The sequence below is a fragment of the Embiotoca jacksoni genome, unplaced genomic scaffold (genome assembly GCF_022577435.1).
Source record: "Embiotoca jacksoni isolate LCO1_2020_lvr unplaced genomic scaffold, fEmbJac1.0.p SCAF_19, whole genome shotgun sequence".
Classification (NCBI taxonomy): Eukaryota; Metazoa; Chordata; class Actinopteri; family Embiotocidae; genus Embiotoca; species Embiotoca jacksoni.
In genome coordinates this window covers 4126740-4148143 of record NW_027185329.1, presented here as the reverse complement: position 1 = coordinate 4148143, position 21404 = coordinate 4126740, and the positions used below count along the sequence as shown (strand labels likewise).

Below are 21404 nucleotides of genomic sequence, written 5' to 3'. Positions count from 1 at the left end.
TGACCTCAACAGAATGAAGTAAACAATGTACTGCTGACATTTTCAACATATTAATTAGTGCAGAGTTGGTGTGGGAAAAAACAATTATAACCAGTTTTGCTCTTTTGTTTCATAACGAGAGGCATTATAATAGTTTTGGTGTTTTTGCTGCCAATGCAGAAGCTATTACTGGACAAAATAATGCTCTATAAATGCTGAACATAATGGCCACCGGAAAAGAACAATGGATGAAGCGGACGTGCGGCTGTAACACTAAGTTAATATAGTAAGTGGAACCTATTTTGTCTGTGTGTGGATTCTATTCAAATATTTTAGGGCTTTGTATTGGCCTTAATTGGTATAGAGTGCATCATTTATACTTATTCAACTTCCAACTTATTAAATCTTTCATAAAATATCTCTTTAACGTTTGTGTGGCGTTTAAAAGAAGGTAATAGGCTGCATTCAGGTTGGAAATACTGTGACAGAATCTCAACTGGGTACGGTCAACTTGCTGTCTGCTGCTTGTGAATATCTGTTCCTGCAACAAGCTGTGTGCAAGTTGGAGCAGTGTGTCGCTTTTCTCAAGTCCTTTGATCTTAACGAGCAGCCAGGCTGCATAAAACAAAGTGAGCAAGCCTTATGAATCCAGATAGCCTGGGCTAAGCCTAACCTTAGCTCATTAATCCATTAATATTACTTCATGAGAAAGACCATATCTCACAGATCCTTTTCTGTATCGCTACATAAACAAAGGAAACATTTCAAACACTGTCACCATGGAAACTGCTTACATTGATTGCTAAGATGCACCAGCGAGCAGCAAAAAGATCATAAGGTGCATCCCTGCTAATCTCTGTATATTCAAAGACTTGCATTCTGTGTCTTGTTGTATGACTGGGATGAGAGAGTGTGGTCGACTAAAGCAGGATATGATGCTACTTGTACCAACATGCCCAAAACAGAGTGATTCTATATAATGACAGGATATTGGCCGACATGTAAACACATTAACAAACAGGATAAAAGGTATAACAATCCCCCTGAAATGGCTCATAAAATCGAAGGCAGCAGAGGGAGGAAAATATGAGAGTAAAGAGAAAGAAGAAGAGAAGGGCAGGAAAGACAGAGGATGAAAAAAAGAAGAAATAAAAGCCCAATTAAAAACCACAGACTTTCCCCAAGGGGGAAATCCCGAGGTTCCTCAGGCTACAGCAAAGATTTTAAGGGATCAGTGTCAAATCCAAACATCCAGTGCATCTGTTATTGTCAACACCTCACAAATATTGTGGCATATTTCATGTTTTCCTTTATTTACATAAAACCTGGCAATGTGCTATTCTTCATTAAAGCGGCTGAGAGTGACAAGCAGCTGATTTGACCTGTCTTTTAAACTTTTATTTTGTATCACAACATCCTACAGGTACATAAATCAACCAAAATAAATGGAAAAGACAGAGACAAATCAAAGTAATGAACAGCATCAGAGAACGCATGAGGTCATTATTATGTATGGCTTTGGAGTTACAGATGGTCATAAAGTTTTTAGGTTGCAAATCATTTAATAAGATGAGCACGCTGACATTAAAACAGAAATTCCATTCAGAGTAAAAAAAAAATTAAAAAAAGATTCGGGATACATTTCTGATAGATAAACACCGAGTGTTTTATTGACTCTCAGCAAAAGAAGACCAGCAGACCTAATCATGAGAAATGCAGAAGAGAGTTTTGTAATTATCTCCTCTAATGAATCTAAGAGCTTAATGGTAAATGGAATCTGAGGGCCTGAAGGTGGAGGCAGGAACATGTCTATAAATTACATTCCCAAAACCCGGCACGGAGAGGAGAACAACTTCAACAATACTTTTCCGACAACTCAGAGAGGAAGCCAGGCTTTTGTTGCAGCTTATAGTAACAAGGTTTTCTACTTGATATCTAAATGTAAATTTCTCACAGATACAGATGCCAGAGGTTTTATATTCTGTGACCTTCTCAATATTAGTGGAAATATGCAAAGTGAAAATATGCAAATTACTGTAATATATCTCTGTATGGATAGTGAGAACAGCATGGACTTTTTTTGTGTGTTGACATCACACCTTTGGGTAAGAGTAGTATATTCTGCATAAATTATATACTACAATTAATAATGGAAGAAAAAAACAGCATTGAAATGAATGGTGAGAAAGCTAAGATGGTAAATAAATAGTCGGGAATTTAACTTGTGCATAATGTTGGTCGCACATTGATGTCTGTCTGATAAATCACTCTGAAACCATTTACACCCCGTCTGCAGCCAAGAGAGTCTAAACTGTACTATAAAAGTCGATGAATAAACAGGCAGGTAATTAAATAATCTAAATGTAAGGTAACCAGTCAGATGAAGCTTCGACTGGCTGTAAAGACCAAGAAGACGGGGATTTTCTGAGAGAAAAATGCCTTCTGCTGTTATTGAATAGCAATTCCATGGTTGGTGTCAAGTATAGGGCAACTTGGAAATTAGACGGCAGGATCACTTGAATCTCCAGGACCACAGGAGACGATTTATATGACTATAACTATACAATATGTAATGGAAAGATCAATTATTAATGTACCGGAGGCCTTAAGCACAACAAAGGCTGAGAGGAGGACCCAGAGTCGGCTGCGTGCACCTATTTGTTATTTGTGGGAGAAGAAATTCTTAAATCACACAGCCAGCAGCAGCAGCAGCAGCAGCAAAACATCTGCTGATAGCTAAACAGATGTTAACAGCCATCACTTATACTGACACTGGAGGTGACAGGGCGCTGCTGTAATCCATTTAGTTTGACTGATTATTAGTGGGCTATTGTTAAGTTTGATTAACATGAGTGAGAAATAACTTAAGAAGAAATGTCGAGAATGATCTTTTTTGTTGACTGTACTGATGAAATCTGTCCACTTTTATCAGACATTACACACGTTGTGCGTTTGATAAGCAAAAGAATTCTCTGAAAGGTACAGAAGATCATTTCTGTTCAATTACCATCTGCCAGATGAACAAATCTTTTTCAACCGGAGAAGAAAGTATCAACAGCTTCTGCACGTCTAGGCATCGCCTCACCTTCCAATACCTGTCAGTGGTGCGAATGAGCTATTGGCCAGATTGCAGACTGTCAGGCTGCTTGTGTGCGTCTGACACCAAATGATAATATTGCAGAGACTGTGCTGCAGACGACACTGAGAGGTGTGACCGTGAGTGACACTTAATAAGATCTGGAGAACGACAGACATAAATCACCAGCGCCGTAGTGATGACAATGCTGCTCCACTGTTGCCCTCGGTTACTGTGGGGTTGCTAACGGTAACACACACAGAGATCTATTCTTCTGTCTTATCCCTGCAGCAAACGTTTAAAGCATCTGTGGCTTCTCTCTCCCGCTCTCTCTCTTTTTCAAACACACACACACACGCACACACGCACACACACACACACACACACACACACACACACACACACACACACACACACACACACGCAGTAAACATGAAATTACCTGAGATGCTGATCTAATCTGAGGGAGGTGCATAATTAGAAGAGCCACAACCTCACTTGTAAATCTATCTGCATTCCTATGGAGTCATTTGAATAGCTGGATCTCATTCTCACACACACACACACACACACACACACACACACACACACACACACACACACACACACACACACACACACACGCACTACAGACACACAACAGCACACTATACTGACACCTGAGGCATATACCTGTACCAGATGAAAGCAATATGCTACGGTTTTGATAGGTCTGAAGAAATTGCTATCTACTTTCTTCTTCACCTCTTGGGAACAATTCTTTCTCTGACTTTTAACACAATTCATGGCTGATTTGAATTGCAGGTGCAGAGCTTAACATGTTAAAAAGAACATACAGAAAACACATTAAACCGCCGGGTGTGGCAGGTCTTAAGTAGGTCTTAAGGAGTAGAAATAGCAGAGTTTGTGTCTGATCATTCAGGACGGTGATTGAATGCTTCCCTCTCCTGGAGACAATCAGCTATTACAGCTCTGACCGCAGACACAAGGTACGCCTTAGTCAGTCTCTTAAGTTTTATCTGAGGTGACAAGGTGACTGCAAAAAAAAAAGTTTGCAGTCGGTGTTTTATATTTCACTCTTCCTTTCTTGAATTGATCTCTTAAATTGAACGCAGGTCCCTGTCGTCTGGATCTTGTGCATCAATAAAGACACTTTTTTTTTTTTATGTACGAGTCTTAACAAAGCCCTGAACTCCCACACAGGTGTTTCCACTTAACCTGGCTGATTAGACCTCTGCACAGGTGAGAATTGGTTAAGCACATGCTGGCAAAAGAGTCAGAAAACTGAGAATGATAAAAGATGAAAAACCTTTTTCACAGCAGACAGTTTTGAATATCACGACAGAAAAAGCACAGATGTAATTGATAGGATTACAAATTAAAACTGCAAGCATGCGGGCCCTCGCACGCTGCACGTCGGGGATCCAGCGGGTCGGGACCGCTGGCTCCCCGACGTGCATCACGCCAAGGTCCGCATATTCCCGCTTGCAGTCTTATTTTTTTTCTCGATCTCATTCCTTATTCTTCTTTAAAAAAAAAAAAAAAAATTAACTAAAAAAAAAAAGGCTTTTTTTTGGTGGCTTTAACATCTTCAAAAAGTCATGAAAGTTGGTTCCTGATGCATGTTTCATGAGGTTTGGAGCATCGTTTGACCTTAAACATCAACTTTCTGTGTCACGGCAAAACATCAAACTTGGCTATGCTATATACTATATACTCTATATTCTATATTCTATACTCTCTATACTCTATACTCTATACAAAAAAATAATTGTGGGTCACTTTTTAGACGACATGCTATAGTATGACTTTTTTTGAATATTTCGGATGACATAGTATGACTTTTCTTTATCATATTTTGGACAACATACTTTGGATATTTTTTTTTATCACTTTTATCATGTATGACCTTTTTCTGAACTGACATGCATGCCTCAAGTTACTTTTCACTGAGGCAACTGCTCTAACCACTGTCATACTATATCATGTTGTCCAAAATATGAAAAAAAAAAAAGTCACTTTTGGACTTTTATTTTGTTGTTGACCTTTGGTTTGGTATTAGTATGACTGCACATACAAACACGAACCTGTGTGGCTTACCCTTAAAGGGACTTGCCCTCTGTGAACCATGTGACTTACCCTTAGAGGGATTTGCTCTCTGTGAACCATGTGGCTTATTAAGGGGACTTGCCCTCAGTAAACCTTGTGTGTTACCTCGGCGGGTAAACCGTGAACCATGTGTGTTATCTTGGCGGGGCTCGAACCCATAGTCTTCATGAGGTCGTTTCCAGCTTGGAGTTGGCGTCGTACACCGCTGGACTATCATCAGCACTGGAGGATGAATCGTGGCAGGAGAAAGTGGTTCACGGCGCTCACTCAGCGCTTCCAGCGACTCAACCGACAGTCTGGTTAACTCAACAGGTAAAAGATTCTACTTCACCAAGGTTGCTATTAATGGTTCATGGCCTGCTGATAGTGATTCAACTTTTAGTGAAGTTGAAACGTTTGGTGGGTTAATTGCAAATGTTTTGCATACACTACACATTACAGGAAGATATTTAATATCACTGCAGACCCCCTTGAAAACGCGTATATCTACTATCCAAAGAATGTCTGCAGCAATTCTTGTCGCATTTGAATGAATATTTGTGGATGCTGGAGTTATAGGTTGCAGTGAGCCAAAGATTGGTCATAATGCTGTCTGGCTCCTGGGAAGATTGGTGGTGCAGCGGTTAGCACTGCTGCCTTTCAATTAGAAGGTTTGGGGTTTGATTAGCCACTTTGTCATGACTTTTAAAAAAAAAAGTCATGAATCAGTTTTGACTTTGAAAATGCCAGTAATTTTTTGAACAACATGCCATAGCATGACTTTTGGGTCACTTTTTGGCCACCACGACACGGGCACACCGATCGACGAAAACAAATTATTTTGATAACTTTTAATTCCAAACATGTTCAGTTTGTTATGACAAAAAAAAAAAAAATCATACTATAGCATGTCATCCAAATTATTAAAATAAAAGTCATACTACAGCAAAAAGTGACCTAAAAGTCTGAAGACTAAATTTCAAGTCGGTCCGACAAAATCTGAAGGAGGAGTTTGTTAAAGTACAACATGTGTGAGTCGCCAAAAATGGCTACTAAATTTAAAATGGTGGACTTCCGGTTGAGTTGACGTAATGGTGCAAAGTAACTTTTTTGTACCTCGGTGTGATACACATGTCCACCAATTTTCGTGCATGTCGGTAAATGGAGCTGCCGGGGCATCTTTTGTGGGGGCGCTAGCGAGCCATTTGGCCAAACCCATTCGCGACTACACTAAAATACAAAACTTTTCGCCGGGAGAGATGGGTGTACCAACTTTCAGGAGTTTTTGAATATGATAAAGTCGTCAAAAATGTAGTTGTTTATGGAGAATCATAATAATCGCTTGAATAAGAATAGGGCTTTCGCAACTTTCGATGCTCGGGCCCTAATTATATTCCTATATAATAACATTGGTATTTGTTCACTGCCATGGCTAACTGGGATGCTTGATGAGCAAAATTAGTTTCACCTGTGCTTTTCTCGCTGTGATAAAATGCCAACGAATCCCAGTTTGTACAAGCTTTCATTAGAGAACGTCCCATTTCCTCGATAAGAGCGTTTACAAACAGGCAACATGGCCGCCACCAGAAAATGTTAGAATACAGAAAACCAGCAAACAACCTTGTCATCATCCGTAAAAAACAACACTGGGACGAAAAGAAGCTCAGGAGGTCAGTTATACGTGTACACTACATTTCTACACATTTTGATGGACTGCCATTTTCAACATTTCACACAGTTAGCAAACAAGGTAACCCAGGCCAACCGGGTGCGGCTATTTTTTTGATCGAGAGCATTTCTTCCTTTCGCCACAATCGCTGCCATGTCGACTAACATCAAACCCACTACGCAGTGCTCTCAAAAAATCTCCCACGTTCACATTAGTCATGAACGCATTGTTATACACCAATAATTCTGGGTAATGAAAATAAAAGTATTCAAAATGTGATTTTAGTCATTATTCTGACTACAGCTTCATCTGGATGTGTATCTTGTTACGACGCTCTGCTGTAGTTGTGTCAGTGTCTTTCTGTCTGAGTGCCGTCTGTGTGGGTTTGTGTGTAGGTGGACACGGGGGAATGACCAGCAGCTATTAGACGATAGTGTGCTGCCAACTGGGTCCTGCCATCATCTTAGTTTATTTACGGCCTTGGGACTTCAGTCTGGATTGTCTGACAGCAGCGTTTTCTCACTTGTCGCTGCCATTTTGCAGACAAACTGTATTAAAATCGTATCCTCGTTGTTTTATATTCCCTTAGAAGGAATGTAGGAGGTAGTTTAGCTTTTGTTGCACCATTATTTCCCTCGACAGCGGTGTAACCATCATCATTGTCATGCCAGCTTATAACCCAGAAGAAGAAAGAGCCTATAATCTGCTCTGCGCTCCTCCATCATCCACTCGCAGACTTTCTCATCATTTACTGCCTTCCTCTCTTTCCCTCGCATACACACACACTCTCGGCAACACAGACATTTGTAAGTGAAGTGGGTCAGAGGGCGGAGGAGATGAATGGAGGTCTGAATAGAAGGATGGAGAGATGAATGGACGGCTGAATTAATGAATGAATGGGTGGATGGATGGACGAAAGAGAGAAGAAGATGTAAAGAGGTCAGAGAGGCACAGACTGGCTGCACTCCAACACAGGCCAAGGGCGACATCTCTTCTAGCCCTCAGAGGAAAACTCCACCCCATAAAAAAAAAACAACTAAATATTTAATTTCGGACCCGTCACAGACAAAATTATAAAGAAAAGAGGGATTTTCTAGTTTGGGTTGAAGTGGGAGGGAAATTAGTTTTCTGAGTTTCCCAACATGGATGTTTCTTGAATGAAGAACGAGAGGATATTGTGTCAGAACTGTTTAGTCAGCATCTTCAGTGTCACTGTGAAGCTATGCAAATCCCAGAAACCAACTTTAAGAACTGAGATTCAAACTTCAGAAACCACGACAATCGGAAACTGTTAAAACAGCAGATCTACTGCCTGGAAACAGAGGACGCGACTTCCATACAGAAAACACGATGCTAGTTTTTTTAGAAACTTCTCCGGCACATCAGACTACCTGATGTCTCAGCAAAACTACAGCAGAAAGAAATATTCATTGGAGTAGTTTGTAAAAACTGCAATCACAACTGATTAGCATAAACAGCCATCCTGTGTTCACAAGGATTATTTAACATTGAGTCAATTATGATTATATTTTTTAAGAAATTCTAATGCCTGCTTTAATGGAATACATCATACTGTTTAACTGTATATTGACATCATATTAGCCGCGTTATGGGATGGAAACAATTTAACTAAATTAAAAATATTTGTGGTCTTATCCACATTTCTTAAATACATAATAATAATAATAATAATAACAATAATAATAATAATTGTATTTTGCTTGTGACTGTAAACATGATGAAACATTTCTATTCCAGAATTTATCCTCTTGAACTGAAGCACATATTTAGAGGGGCACCTGCTCCAGGATTCATAAAATGTCAGCAGAGGCAACGCATTGATAGACCCATTAAATACGAGGTTCAGTGGCCTTCATGCGGCGCTGATGGTGACAAAGCAAAGTGTGTGTTTGTGTTTGTGTAAGATGTCCTTGCGAGGCTACATGGCCTGTTTCAAATGGCTGATTGACCGTTCAAAAAAAAAATCCTCCATCACAGCAACTGCTTCCCCACTGAGATGGATAGAACGGGCATAACATTTTGTGTGTGTGTGTGTGTGTGTGTGTGTGTGTGTGTGTGTGTGTGTGTGTGTGTGTGTGTGTGTGAGATGTCAGATGAGCACCATCATCCCATATTCTGTGTGAATTGCACGGTGCGTGTTGTTACGTGTATAAGAGTGCGCCTGTGTGCACGCAATGAGCGTGCGTGTGTTGGTCCATGCGTGTGTGTGTGTGCGTGTGCGTGTGTGTGTGCCCATTTGTCTTGTTACCAGTTTAAGCTGCCAATGTAATCACCATGAGAAAGACTCTGGAAACGAACTCTCTAACCTTCGCCACCCTGTCACCCCCCTGCCCTGGCAAGTATAAGGACACATGCACACACACACACACACACACACACACACACACACACACACACGCACAAGCGCACACACACTTGTGTGCTGCACTTTTATCCATTTCTTCAAACCTAAGAAAAAAAAACTGACTAAAAATTGTATTTTTCAATGTGAAGAGCCTTTTGTCACTGCAGTTTGTCAGCTGGTATCATAATTCAACTGGTTGTGATGCTGCCATCAGATTACATTTTACAGACATGGATGACTCCCAGGAAGCTCTCATTCCTTGTATGTTATGCTCACAAAGTCTTGTTTCAGAAAGATTAAAAAAAAAAAAAAAAATACAAACACATTGAATAGAAGGGGAACTTTTGAAGAACTCATTTCATGTTTATATCAGGCTAAAGTACAAAAAAAAAGCCCTTGGAGTAATAGAACACAGATGAATCCATGTAAAATCCAAAAGGACATATCGGTCTCTCACACCTGCTGGACTATGGGGAGACGCGACAATAATGTGGAACAAATACAGCTCCTTCTGCATCGTCAGTATTGCTTCAACATAATGTAGCAATACTGATGAGCAGCACTCCAGCCGCTGAGTGACAAATGAACAATGAACTGGATCTGTAGCTTTTAACGGTCGTGAGATCCAGACTGGCTCTGAGGACTGACTCACCCCGCAGATCACACTCAAGAGCTGACAAAACTTTGGAACACAAACTTCAGGTGTTTTTAACATAATTTCCGTCTCTCTTCATTTCCTTCCCTCTTTCACACGTTTAGTTTAGAGCGGTATTCGAACTGTAAAAATGATATGTTGTTTTTTTTCTGTACAAACACAAACTGGATCTCAACTATTAGGGAAACTAATCACTGTCACTGAAAAACATTCTCCACCTTTTTTTTTTTTTTAAAGAAATTAAATCCCAGAAACCGGAGCGTGTGCCGGGAACGACTGCTCTCCATGTCGGGTGTTTGGTAAATCCATGCTCTAAAAATCTTTGGCTAACTAATATAAAGCAACACGTACAGACCTCTCCACAACATCTTGGCCGTTCCAGCATGTGTGCTGCTCCACTTCCATCTCACTTTCACACAGCATCTCTGGCAGCTCTGAGAAGAACCACTGGTACCGCTGGATAGAGCCCTCAAACTCCCTGTGAGAGAGAGAGAGAGTTGTGCACAGCTGAATGCTCAAGTTGTTGTCAGAAGGAGCGATGTACCATATGCTTTTACTTGACATGTCCAATTCCCAGTGTAATCCCTTCTAAAAGAGTTACTGAAAGCAACAAAAGGAAGGAAAAGACTCAAAGCACTTTTGATGATGACTTCTTAATGAAAATCTGATATGAAAGTATTCATTAATTGAGTTGTCTGATCTCAGGTTTTATTTTTCTCAAAGTCCAACCTTTAGAAAATTGCTATCTCCTTTGGGAGGAATGACATTAAGTAATGAAGTGATTGGATTATTAAAATGCAAATACAGCAACAGAGCAACAGTTCACACTGATTCATTGGAATGTGACAACCATATAAACCAGTTTTTTCCCTTTCAAGACTACACAATGGATGCAAGAGGAAAATCAGTAGTCCCAAAAATATAACCACAATAATATGTCTGTCACTTCTTCATAGTATTGCATCTTACAATTTACTCACTGACAACAAAAATAATTACCTTGACAGTTTTTTCAGGCTTCGACTTTTGTCTCCTCTTGATCCTTTAAGAGGGAAGGAACTAAAGACAAACACACACGCACACACACACACACACACACACACACACACACACACACACACACACACACACATAGCAAATATGGGTCACTTGTTTTTTTTCTGCTACGACTGAAGGTCAAATGTAAAGAGAAACTCTACTCGGGCTTCCCTAACCTGCCTCAAATAAATATATCTCCAACAAGAACTTCTAACAAGCATTTCAACCATTAGCAGGCCACTCATTGGTTTGTGAAGCATCCAGTCTGGCATTTTGGCCATCACCATCTTGTTTTTTTTGGAGCCTGAAGTGACCATACCTGGACGAGCCAGGGAGGAGCGAGTGGTGGAAATATCTAATCTATCTTGGAGCCAGAGGTATTTTGGAGCCAGCCCCTAGTGGCACTCAGCAGTATTACACTTTAAGCCACATCTGCATTGGCTTCACTTTTCAGACTTGGAGACGATGTCCCTTTTTATTTATGGTTTCAACAGACGTATGTAACTCACCGACGTGATTGCAGCTGCAAGCGCCGACGAGCAGCTGGACCAACTGAGGGAGGCGGAGTCACAGATGACCTCTCCGAGGTTACTGAAGTCGCATGCGTCGTAGTACGCGAGGTGGTGGGCTTTGCACTCGTCATCACGGCACCAGCTGCCTGGGCACCGCACACCTTCTCCACCTGCGATGGAAGACAAGTTAGCATCCTAATTTCTTTCTCTTTTTCTTTTTGGAAAGGGTGATGATGTGGAAGATTTTCAGAGAAATACAAAGTCATGTGCTTTGTGTATCAAGAACTGTTCAAGTACCCGTCATGGCTGTCATGTTCCAAATGTGTTCATTTGAACAGATTTGTAATGGGATGGATTGAAAGTGGATATGTTTTATACACGACATAGTGGCTCTTATGTTGGATCTTTTTTTCCCGATGCGTTCAGTCAAGGTTGAATTATCGCTCAGAGAGTCGGGAGCCAAATGTTCAATTCATTTATCGATGAAATATTTTCACTATTAGAGTCTGAACAACTAACTCAGATTGTGAGCAGGCATGTCCTTTTATAACTGGCAGTTTATTGTTTGTTATGACAGTGAAAACACAGAAGACAGGCCCTGTAACATTTACTTATCATGGTGTTAGTTATATTTCAACACGTTCCTGAACACTTCTTTCTTGTTTACAGAAAAGACTGCTGTCTTACAGTTCATAGTGCAATCATCTTCCAGCTTCAAATATGGCAAATAGCTTAGCATTGAGTGGTTTGTGGTTGGCCTTTGATGATGAGTCTCATGAATAAGAAGCTTGAACAAATATTTAATGAAGTGGTATTTTCTTATTAGCCACAATTAGCGGTGCAATTATGCTTGTGTGTGTTTGTTTACCTCTCAGGAATCTACTCTACTAAGTCCACAATGTTCTCTCAAAGTTGGACGGCTACTCTATTTCCTCCTCCAACAGTGTGTGCATGCATGCATGTGTTTGTGTGTCGTCTGTTTGTCCACAGATTAGCCACAGAAACTTTCTCATCACTCAGAACCAAGTTGCATTCTGGGTATCGGTTGTCCCGCCAACCACAGTCTTTGTCTGGTACTGGATCTGTATTCTCACATAGACACACTCTCGGGCGCGCACACAGACTGAGGGGAACCCCAGATTCTCAGAAGAATGAGGCTGTTTTTAGCCCATCTAGGTACACGGCTTTTGTAAGAAGATCCAACTGCCAGGCTGAAAGAAACCCACGGCCTTCCTCGCTCTGTGTCCAAAATTCAAATGACTTTATTATGGGAGCATATGAGCAGGAATGTTTTCGTGATCTGCTGCTGGCCCTCATTTAGTTGTGGGCTCTTTAGTGTTTGTATTTCAATAAGGGTATGATTACATGTTTGAAACTTTTCCAGTGGAATTTCCATAAACAAACAAGATTCATGTCTGGACAGTATGAAAGAAAACCATCCTATCCCATCATCCCTTTTACTTACTGTGGCTGTGATGCGTGGCCCATGCAGCTGAGCGTGCAGTATGGCATCATTAACATGGTTTCGGACCGCTAACAGAGCCAACTCCATGCTGTTGTGGTTGCTGCTGGTTGCTAAAGTAGCTGCTAGCCGTTGGAGCAGCACCACCAAACTCCCCCAGGGGGCACCCAGCTCAGATACACCCACCTGGAACACAGACAGGAAAATGAGAAAATACAGAAACATGACAAAGCAAGGAGAATAAATAAAAGCGTGCAGAAGTGATAGAAATGAGGAAATAAAATAAAATAAAATTAAAAAAAACATTAAAAAATGTAGTGGGAAAATATAGACTAGTTTTTATGTTATATGAGAAAAGTTTGCCAAAAGTTGGTAAATTGGCTTTGATTTAGATACACTTCAAAATCAATCTATCAGTGACAAACTGATAACCTTGGTATAAACAGAAAAACAAATAGATGGAAGGAAATGAGCCAGAGATTGAGATAACTGGCACTTTCCATCTCCTGACAGGACCGCATTTCCCATAAACCAAGTTGCCTCCTCTGCATCCGCTTGGCTTCGCTGTATTGGTTTTTCTTCCCTCCTCTTCACCGAGGAGGGTAAACATGTTGGAAGTTGTTTTTCTTTGCTTCCAAGAAAGTCTCAAGCGGGATGAACAGTGCCATCTTCCACTTCTGTGCTATAAAGAAGTCTGTCTATTGTGGGCGCTGCTGAAGCTGTCCAGCAAATTTCGAAGCAGCCCAGTAAGACGCATGGAAGACACCGCCAGCTCTCTTGGCACGGCTCCTGTTATTAGTCGGTCTAAAACTGAATGTGGGAATGATTCACTGGTAAGGAAATGCTGTGAATGATTCAGCAGTGTGAGAGATGGAACCATTACTACAAATTTACTGGTTGCCTCGCCCTAGACAGAGGGAGACAAATACTCTGAAGCGTTCCCTGCATCTCAAACAGTGTCTGCTTCAAAGCACACACACACACACACACACACACACACACACACACACACACACACACACACACACACAAAGGAAGGAAAGGAATAACAATGGATGAGGCTCGGAAATGTCTAAATTCCTGAATTTGATAGATTACAAGTAATTTAAAAGAGCAAAAACATTATTGCAACATCTCAAATTTTGTTTTATTTTGGAAGCATCAAGTTCATTTAAAGGAATAGTTCAACATTTTAGGAATTAAGCTTGTTTGTTTTCTTGTAAAATTAGATTTAAAAAAAATTAACTTTCAAGTGGGTGATTTTCCCAAGTTAGCATTAACAATGAAGCAAGCAACAAGTGAAAAAATGATCCTAACAGCAGCACAAATGATCGCTTATTAATTCTAATTTATTATCAATTATATGTTGCGGTTAAGTTGGAATTTACACGCTTTAATTATTCGGTAGAGCCTTTCTAGTCGACACGGACACCAAAAAAAGAAATCATTTTTTTTCTCTATTTCTGTTTAGAGTAAAACAACAAGATAAAATCCAGCGAGACGTGAAGTAATGTTTTAGGAATGTTTTCAGCAGCAAGTTCTTCTTACTGGTAGAATAACATTCAAGAAACTTTCTAAGAATGTTACGACAAAACAATAATGGTTTTAAAGAATGTTATCCTGTTCATAAATAACAACTAGAGCCTGAACAATGTTGGCTTAAAACACAACAAATCGGTATCGGCGTATATGTTGGCCAATATAATAATTTTTTTTTACAGAACATAACGCAGAAAAAGATGCATGGGGTAAATAAATATAGAAAGGATATGTGTTGATGTCGGGATTGTTTTGCTCCCTAAAATAAGTATGGTCAGCCGCCCCACTTACAATAACAACAGTAGATGCACAAACATTCAAAGGCTTACCAGACATCCTCTCATAACGTTAACACACAGTCCAGTACAGGGCCGTATCAGTGTCAGCCCTCTGCAGTGGGAACAGTACTGCATCCTCACTAAGCTCCGCCCACATTCTCTGGATAACGCCGCCTTCTCGGTCGCGTTCACGACCTCTCCAGCCAGTCTCAGCAGTCGGCTCAGCGCTCGACCAGGTCCGAGCGCGCGGGACAAGCTGCCGACGAGGAGTCTCGGATGGAGTCCGAATGGGCTGACGTCCTGCCGTGTCATCCGCAGGCAGTCGTCGTGACTGGTGGAAAGGGAGTAATGGGACTGGGTTGACGTGTGGCCAATCCCAGGGTTAAGCAGGCGGCGGTAGACCAGTGGGAAGAGGTCGTTGTAAAACCGACGCACGGCGTTGTCCAAGGAGGAATTAGAGTCACCGGAGAGGTGGCGGCTGATGTCGCTGAACAGCTCGTACACAAGGGGGCGACAGTCGGATGCCAGCGTGGAGTAGGCGCTATCAAACAGGGTGCTGGTCAGATTAGATGTAAAGGACACAAGCGACTCGAAGGTCTCTGCAACGAGAGAAGACAGAGAGACAGCAATTTTATTGTCTCTACACCTTGTGCACATGTGACAAACATCTAGGTATCTAGTCATGACAATAAAACGTTATTAGCAAAGTTTCTTTAGTCTTCAGTCAGCACCTCCAAACCATGTATGGTGTCACTCATGGCCTCTTTATCAACAGGGGAAGGTCTTTCTCAGGTGGATGTATGCTGCGTTCAAATTGAATTGTATTTACCGTGTACACAGGAAGAGTCCACATGAACGGTCCCCTCGTGGTATTCACGACGTCGTAACTCGAAATTTTCTATAAACCTCAAGTTCTTGAGTTGTGACGTGTTTTTGCTGACGTTGACAGAAATAGCAATGGAAATTTCATTTTTTCGTTGGATTTTACGCTAATATATTGTAGGCTATTATGTAAATTATGAAGAAAAACTCTACATGACTAAAATTACGTCTGTGGAAAATGTTGACCTTCCCAACCAGCTGCCTCATCTTTTCCCTCTGTGCCTGAGCAATCCCTCGACCTCTCCCGGCTGTCCTTAACCTGCTCCATTCTCTTACTCAGATTATAATACCATCGGCGAACATCATAGTCCACGGATACTCCTGCCAGATCTCATCTGTCATCATGTCTGTCACCACTCAGAGCTGATCCTCCATGTAATTCAACCTCCACACTGAACCCATCTGTCTTTTCATTTATTTGCAGTCGTTGAATCCTACTGGGTTTAAACCTCGGGTTAATTTTGAAACTATTGGAGCAGCCTATAACCAATCGATATGCGCCAAAACTGGCCAAAAATCATCCATAGCTCAAACTGCCTTTAGAAAAAAAAAAAAATTGCTCGACTTTAGCGTCATCGCACTTAACCACACTGGTCGCTGATTGGTGACTCAGAAGACCTTAATATGAACAGTGTTTCTAGGCTATAATCAGAGAAAACGGAGGCTGCCCTACTGCAAATACACATAAACAGAGCTATTAGTTTATCATAAATATAGCAAAAAAAATAATCAACAGTCAAGTTAACATTGCATTATCTTTGAGCCGTCTCCCAGTGACATTATAATGTAATATAGTCCATGCCCGTGGAGGTTGTTGACATATCTTAGGCACACAATAAAGTACATACATGCACAGTGTGTTATGTACAGTAACTTACACACAGTAACTCCATGTTCAACTGTTTCAATTTTTAAACTGCCCCCAGCAGATGTGGTATTTCCATATCTGTGCATTTATTAGATTTTCTTGTAACACAGTCTCTGTCCAGTCGACCTTGGACTGACTTCATCCTGCTGCATACGAGCCAGAATAGCTCCAACTTAATTCATCCCCGAGCTCGTTTTCACTACCCTCTTATCTATAGTCAGGTGATAATGAGAGGCCCGATCTCATGATCCACTCTGCTTCCTATGTCAGACACGGTCTAATAAAGTGGACTGCAGCCTCCCCTTCACTGAGGCTGTACGCCCGCTGTGCGTGACGGAGTGTGTATCTCTATGTTTGAAAGTTACCAAGTAAAACGGGTGATGTCAGTCTGAAGGCATCCTGACACGTACACGCACACACACACACACACACACACACACACACACACACACACACACACACACACACACACACAGGGGCAACTGTCAGAAAGAGAGGCAGTGAGAGAAACCTATCTACCGATGACTTTCATCAAGTCATTCTGTCAATCAGTGTGTGTGTGTGTGTGTGTGTGTGTGTGTGTGTGTGAGAGTTTGTGTGTGTGTGTGGGGGGGGGGGAGGGGGTTTCATGTCCTAACTGCTTTGTATCTCCCCATCACAGCTGCAGCCACCTGACTCTCCAAATGACAGCAATTTATGAGGGACTATAATGAATAACTCACAAAAGTACTAATTCAGGACATCAGTGCCGAAAGCAGCAGCAACATTTGCGCTGACTCGGTATTAAAAAGCTCACATGCCCGAGGATGAGGAGGCTGAGCAGCGGCGGCGGCAGGGCTCTTCAGACTGAAGCACCGAGTGCGAACGTCTCACTTTTATGTGTTTGCATATACCCGCGTCCTGGCAATGGCAACTCAAATACAGACGGCATCGAGTGACACGGCAGAGTCCACTCACATGGTGTCATGTGATGAGCTCTTTACCCTCTGTGATTGGATGACAGCTGCGACGTGAACGAGAGGGCACGAGGGTCTCACAGTGCCAGGAGAAACACACACACACACACACACACACACACACACACACACACACACACACACACACACACCAAAGTAATCCACTGGGTGTAAATAGAGCCCTGACTACAAGCGCTCTGGGCATGTCTCAGTTTCTCCAGTGGGTTATAATCACTGCGCTTAGGAGAGGGGATCCTTTGAGACTCAGCTCAGCTGTTGAGGAACACTGCTGTCCTGCAAAATTAATTTAACTAATTAAAAGGTTGCTTCACCCACATTACCAAAAAGGTACATTTCCTTCATTTTCCCATGTTTTGGTTTTATTTGTCCAGCTTTTGTAACATAAAACAAAAGATACAGCTCCACTGAAAACGGTTGACTGTGAGGTATCCTGAGCATCCGGGACACTGTTAAAAAAAAAAAGGAATGACTTTAAAAAGGAATGTCTGAAAAGACCCGCCGGCACCTGAACCGTAAGCATATAAATGGTACATATAGATATATTGAAGTAGCAGGTGTACTAAATCTGTTTTTTATCATTTCCACCATGATAAATACACTGTCAGATCAAAACAGTTATGCCCAACCTAACTAGGGCTTTAACATTACTTATCTCCTTATTCTGCCAAAAAATGATGGCTGCAGTGTTTTCCCAGAATGATATCTATCACAAGCATATTAAACTATCTGCATGTGAAATGAGTTTTTTGTTATTTGGATGAACTGAATCTCACCGCAAATTCTAAACTCGTCTCGTCTTCCCCGCCGCGGTTTTGGCCTTGTTCAGCCCTCCTTTGTGTACGGGTGTTTGGCATTAATTTTACCCATGGATGGTTTAGCCGTCCGTCGGGCATAAATAGCAGCTGAAACCGAGCCTGGACGTATTCAGATGTGGCGGAGGGGAGAGATAGAGAGACCGGAAAAAAAAAAAAAAAGAAAACAGAGGGGTACATGTTTGCCGTGTCTGTCTGCTGGGTTTCATCAACTCTACCATTCTCATAATCTCCACTCTGCATGAGCGCACACACACACACACACACACACGCATGCATGCACAAACCCATGCACGCAAACACACACACACACACACACACACTCAAGGTCTCTCTCACACACACACACACATGCTCACACCGACTGGTGAATAGCGTTGAGGGACAAGTGGACAAGCACAGTATTCTTTCTTCCATTCAGAGCAGCCCGTTAGAGACCGGCTGTTGCCCACGGCAACAACACTTTGCTGCGGATACGTACTGAATGTAAACATTCTTCGTCCCTCGCTCTCTCTCATTGGTCAAGAACAAAACCCGATTATCGCAGCGACAGAGACAGACAGACGGAGAAAGAGAGCGGAGAGTTGTAACAAAGTTTTCCGCTGCTCCCTCTGAGAGTTTGCTCTCTCAAAGACTCAATCGAACATCAGTTGTTTGTTTGGCGAGCCACCGTGGCGCCTCACAAAATAAACTGGCTTCAACACCGCCGTCCTGACACAAACTAGCTATTTCATGATGAACACACAAAGTGAGAATGACAGAGGGGCCACAGGCTCTTGACAGAGCGGTTAAAACACCGAAATCACTGCTGCTTTTAAAGTCACTTTGATTTAGAGTCTTGACATTATTCGTGCTGGTCAGTGATGAATCGCAGAGAAAACATATTCATCATGTCCATTTTCACTGTTGATTTATTTTGCAATAGTTTTTCTTCCGTTTTTTTTTTTTTTTCCACGAAATGTAAAGACATATTTAAATTTGTAATATTATTTAATATTGAAAAAGTTCTATTGCAATTTCCCAAAGTTGTGTCTACACAAACAGGCCAAAAGCCCCATTAATATTTACAAAAAAAATTACATACTGAAATAAAATACTTTGGAACATTTTTACTTAAAAAGGTTGATGACACTTTGAATACAAATAAAAATGAACGAATGTATGTCCAGTATTGTCATATGTACACCCCCGCCTTGTAGCGTTACCTTGGTAGGCCTTAGTGTGTCCAGCGATCAGGTACTTGAGCTCGAAGCTGTAAGATCGCATCTTCTGCTGCGTCTCACTGCGGACAGCCGCCATGTAGCTGTCCTCCATCTTACTGGTGCAGCAGCTGGGCCCGGAGTGGACACACACTCGGAGACCCTCATCTGAAAGACGGAGGAGGTAGCTGATACATTATTCTTATTAATGACATAAATAATGAGATGTCTGATAAACGTGAAATATCATAAGTTGTTTGGTTGATACAAAAAAATACTTTTCACTTTGACTTTTCACATTAATCCTACAGTTACAGCTATTCCTACATTTTACCACCAACTAACCAATAAGAGTCCTTCTTGTTAATTAGTTAATCCATTTAAGGATCTGTAATCTGAAAGCGTGGAGTGCAGAAAACTTTAGGACCTCACAAATTCATTGTACAATGAGCCTTTTGGGAGCTGACACGATAACATGCTCAGTGGGCGACACCTCACCCCACACACATCAGTGTCTTGAAGTATGTGTGTGCGTGTGTGCGTGTGTGTGTGTGTGTGTGTGTGTGCGTGTGTGTGTGTGTGTGTGTGCGTGTGCGTGTGTGTGGAGCGGCCTGACTTTGGTAGACTACTGTAAGCTAAGCTGTCAAGCAGCTGACTGAGATCAAGGGGGAGAGAGAGATGAGAGGAGTGGACTGTTCAGTTATGTGACACACACACACACACACACACACACACACACACACACACACACACACACACACACACACACACACACACACCAGACCTGTGTCAGACTTTTATACTATTCATATTAGCACTGACTGACATGGAGTACATGACTGGGATAGTTGCTATTTACTGGTGATGGTATGTTGCATTTCACACGCGGGGAAGCTGCACAGACTTTCATCTCACCCGCTCATTTTCAGTCACCAGATTTAAGTCTGGTAAGAACCACTTAAAAACTAATTGAGTCAGCATGATTCAGCAAACTGGGTGGCCTTTGTTCTTGTCTCAAAAACATGCATTACCCTATGTTGCTAAAAAAAAAAGAAAAAAAAAAAGAATCTCATTAAAAGGTCTACTTGCTGGAAAATCAGCTGCACTTCACAGCCTTCATCAACAGATGAGTTGTCATGGAGATATGCTCCACTGTTTACCCAATGTAAGTGTGGAATTTCAATCACAGGCATCATAAAAGGGGGTTGTCCAGGCTGAAACCTTCACAAGTTTCCCAGTAAGTGGATATCATGTTAAAAAAAAAAAAAAAAAAAAAAAAAAAACGAATTTCAAAAACCTGCTATTCTCAAAAAGAAGTGATGCGCCGTTAGATAAAGATACTTCCAGTGGATGTTTTCAGGCAACTTTTGAAAACATTTCCAGAGAAAGCCCCTTATTTTTGAAGTTTAAATCATGAAGGAAGAGCCCAGTGACATCCCAACTGGTGGTGCCTTCATCCAATAAATTGTGCGTAGATGTGTGGATGTCTTTGTCAAGAAGAGAACGGCCAACTTTCATCCTCCTCGAGCTAATTCATTCATGGCCACATCAGATCACTGAGTGCCAGAACAAGAGCCTCTGTTGTGCAGACATGTTGTGCAAAGATTGTGCATAGGTTCTGCTGTGGTAATTATCAATAATTAGCAGACATCTCTGCCAGAAACTTGCTAAGGTCATTTCAGTATACTATCCACTATCTGTTCGCAATCACAAGCACAAGACACAGTGGCAGCCAGTGCCGTAATAACAGGAATATCACAAAACCTTATTTGGTTACTTCAGGCTACTGACTTTGCAGTAGAATGAGGTAATATAGTTATTGTTATTTAATGATGTCTAACAAAGACTTTCTTGTGTCTGCTTCTTTCTTTCTTGTGTCATTAATACAACTCGTGTCCATTTTTATATATAATTAACACAAGGAGAGCTTGAAAGGTTGGAAGAAGATAAAGCTTCAGCCAAGACACAGTGGCAGCCAGTGCGGTAATAACAGGAATATCACAAA

At 41.4% G+C, this 21404-nt stretch overlaps 1 protein-coding gene across 3 annotated transcripts in view; it reads right to left on the bottom strand.

Annotated features, from left to right (window-relative positions):
• LOC138200428 (glypican-5-like) overlaps nt 1–21404 on the bottom strand; it is a 50096-nt gene that overhangs the window by 27216 nt on the left and 1476 nt on the right. For all 3 annotated transcript variants that reach the window (XM_069153088.1, XM_069153087.1, XM_069153089.1), the window contains exons 2-7: nt 19406–19567; nt 14713–15260; nt 12848–13030; nt 11380–11552; nt 10832–10891; nt 10188–10310 (exon numbers count right to left, since the gene is read on the bottom strand). In XM_069153088.1, the coding sequence (XP_069009189.1) occupies nt 10188–10310; nt 10832–10891; nt 11380–11552; nt 12848–13030; nt 14713–15260; nt 19406–19567 (1249 nt within the window). The remainder of the gene's footprint in view (nt 1–10187; nt 10311–10831; nt 10892–11379; nt 11553–12847; nt 13031–14712; nt 15261–19405; nt 19568–21404) is intronic.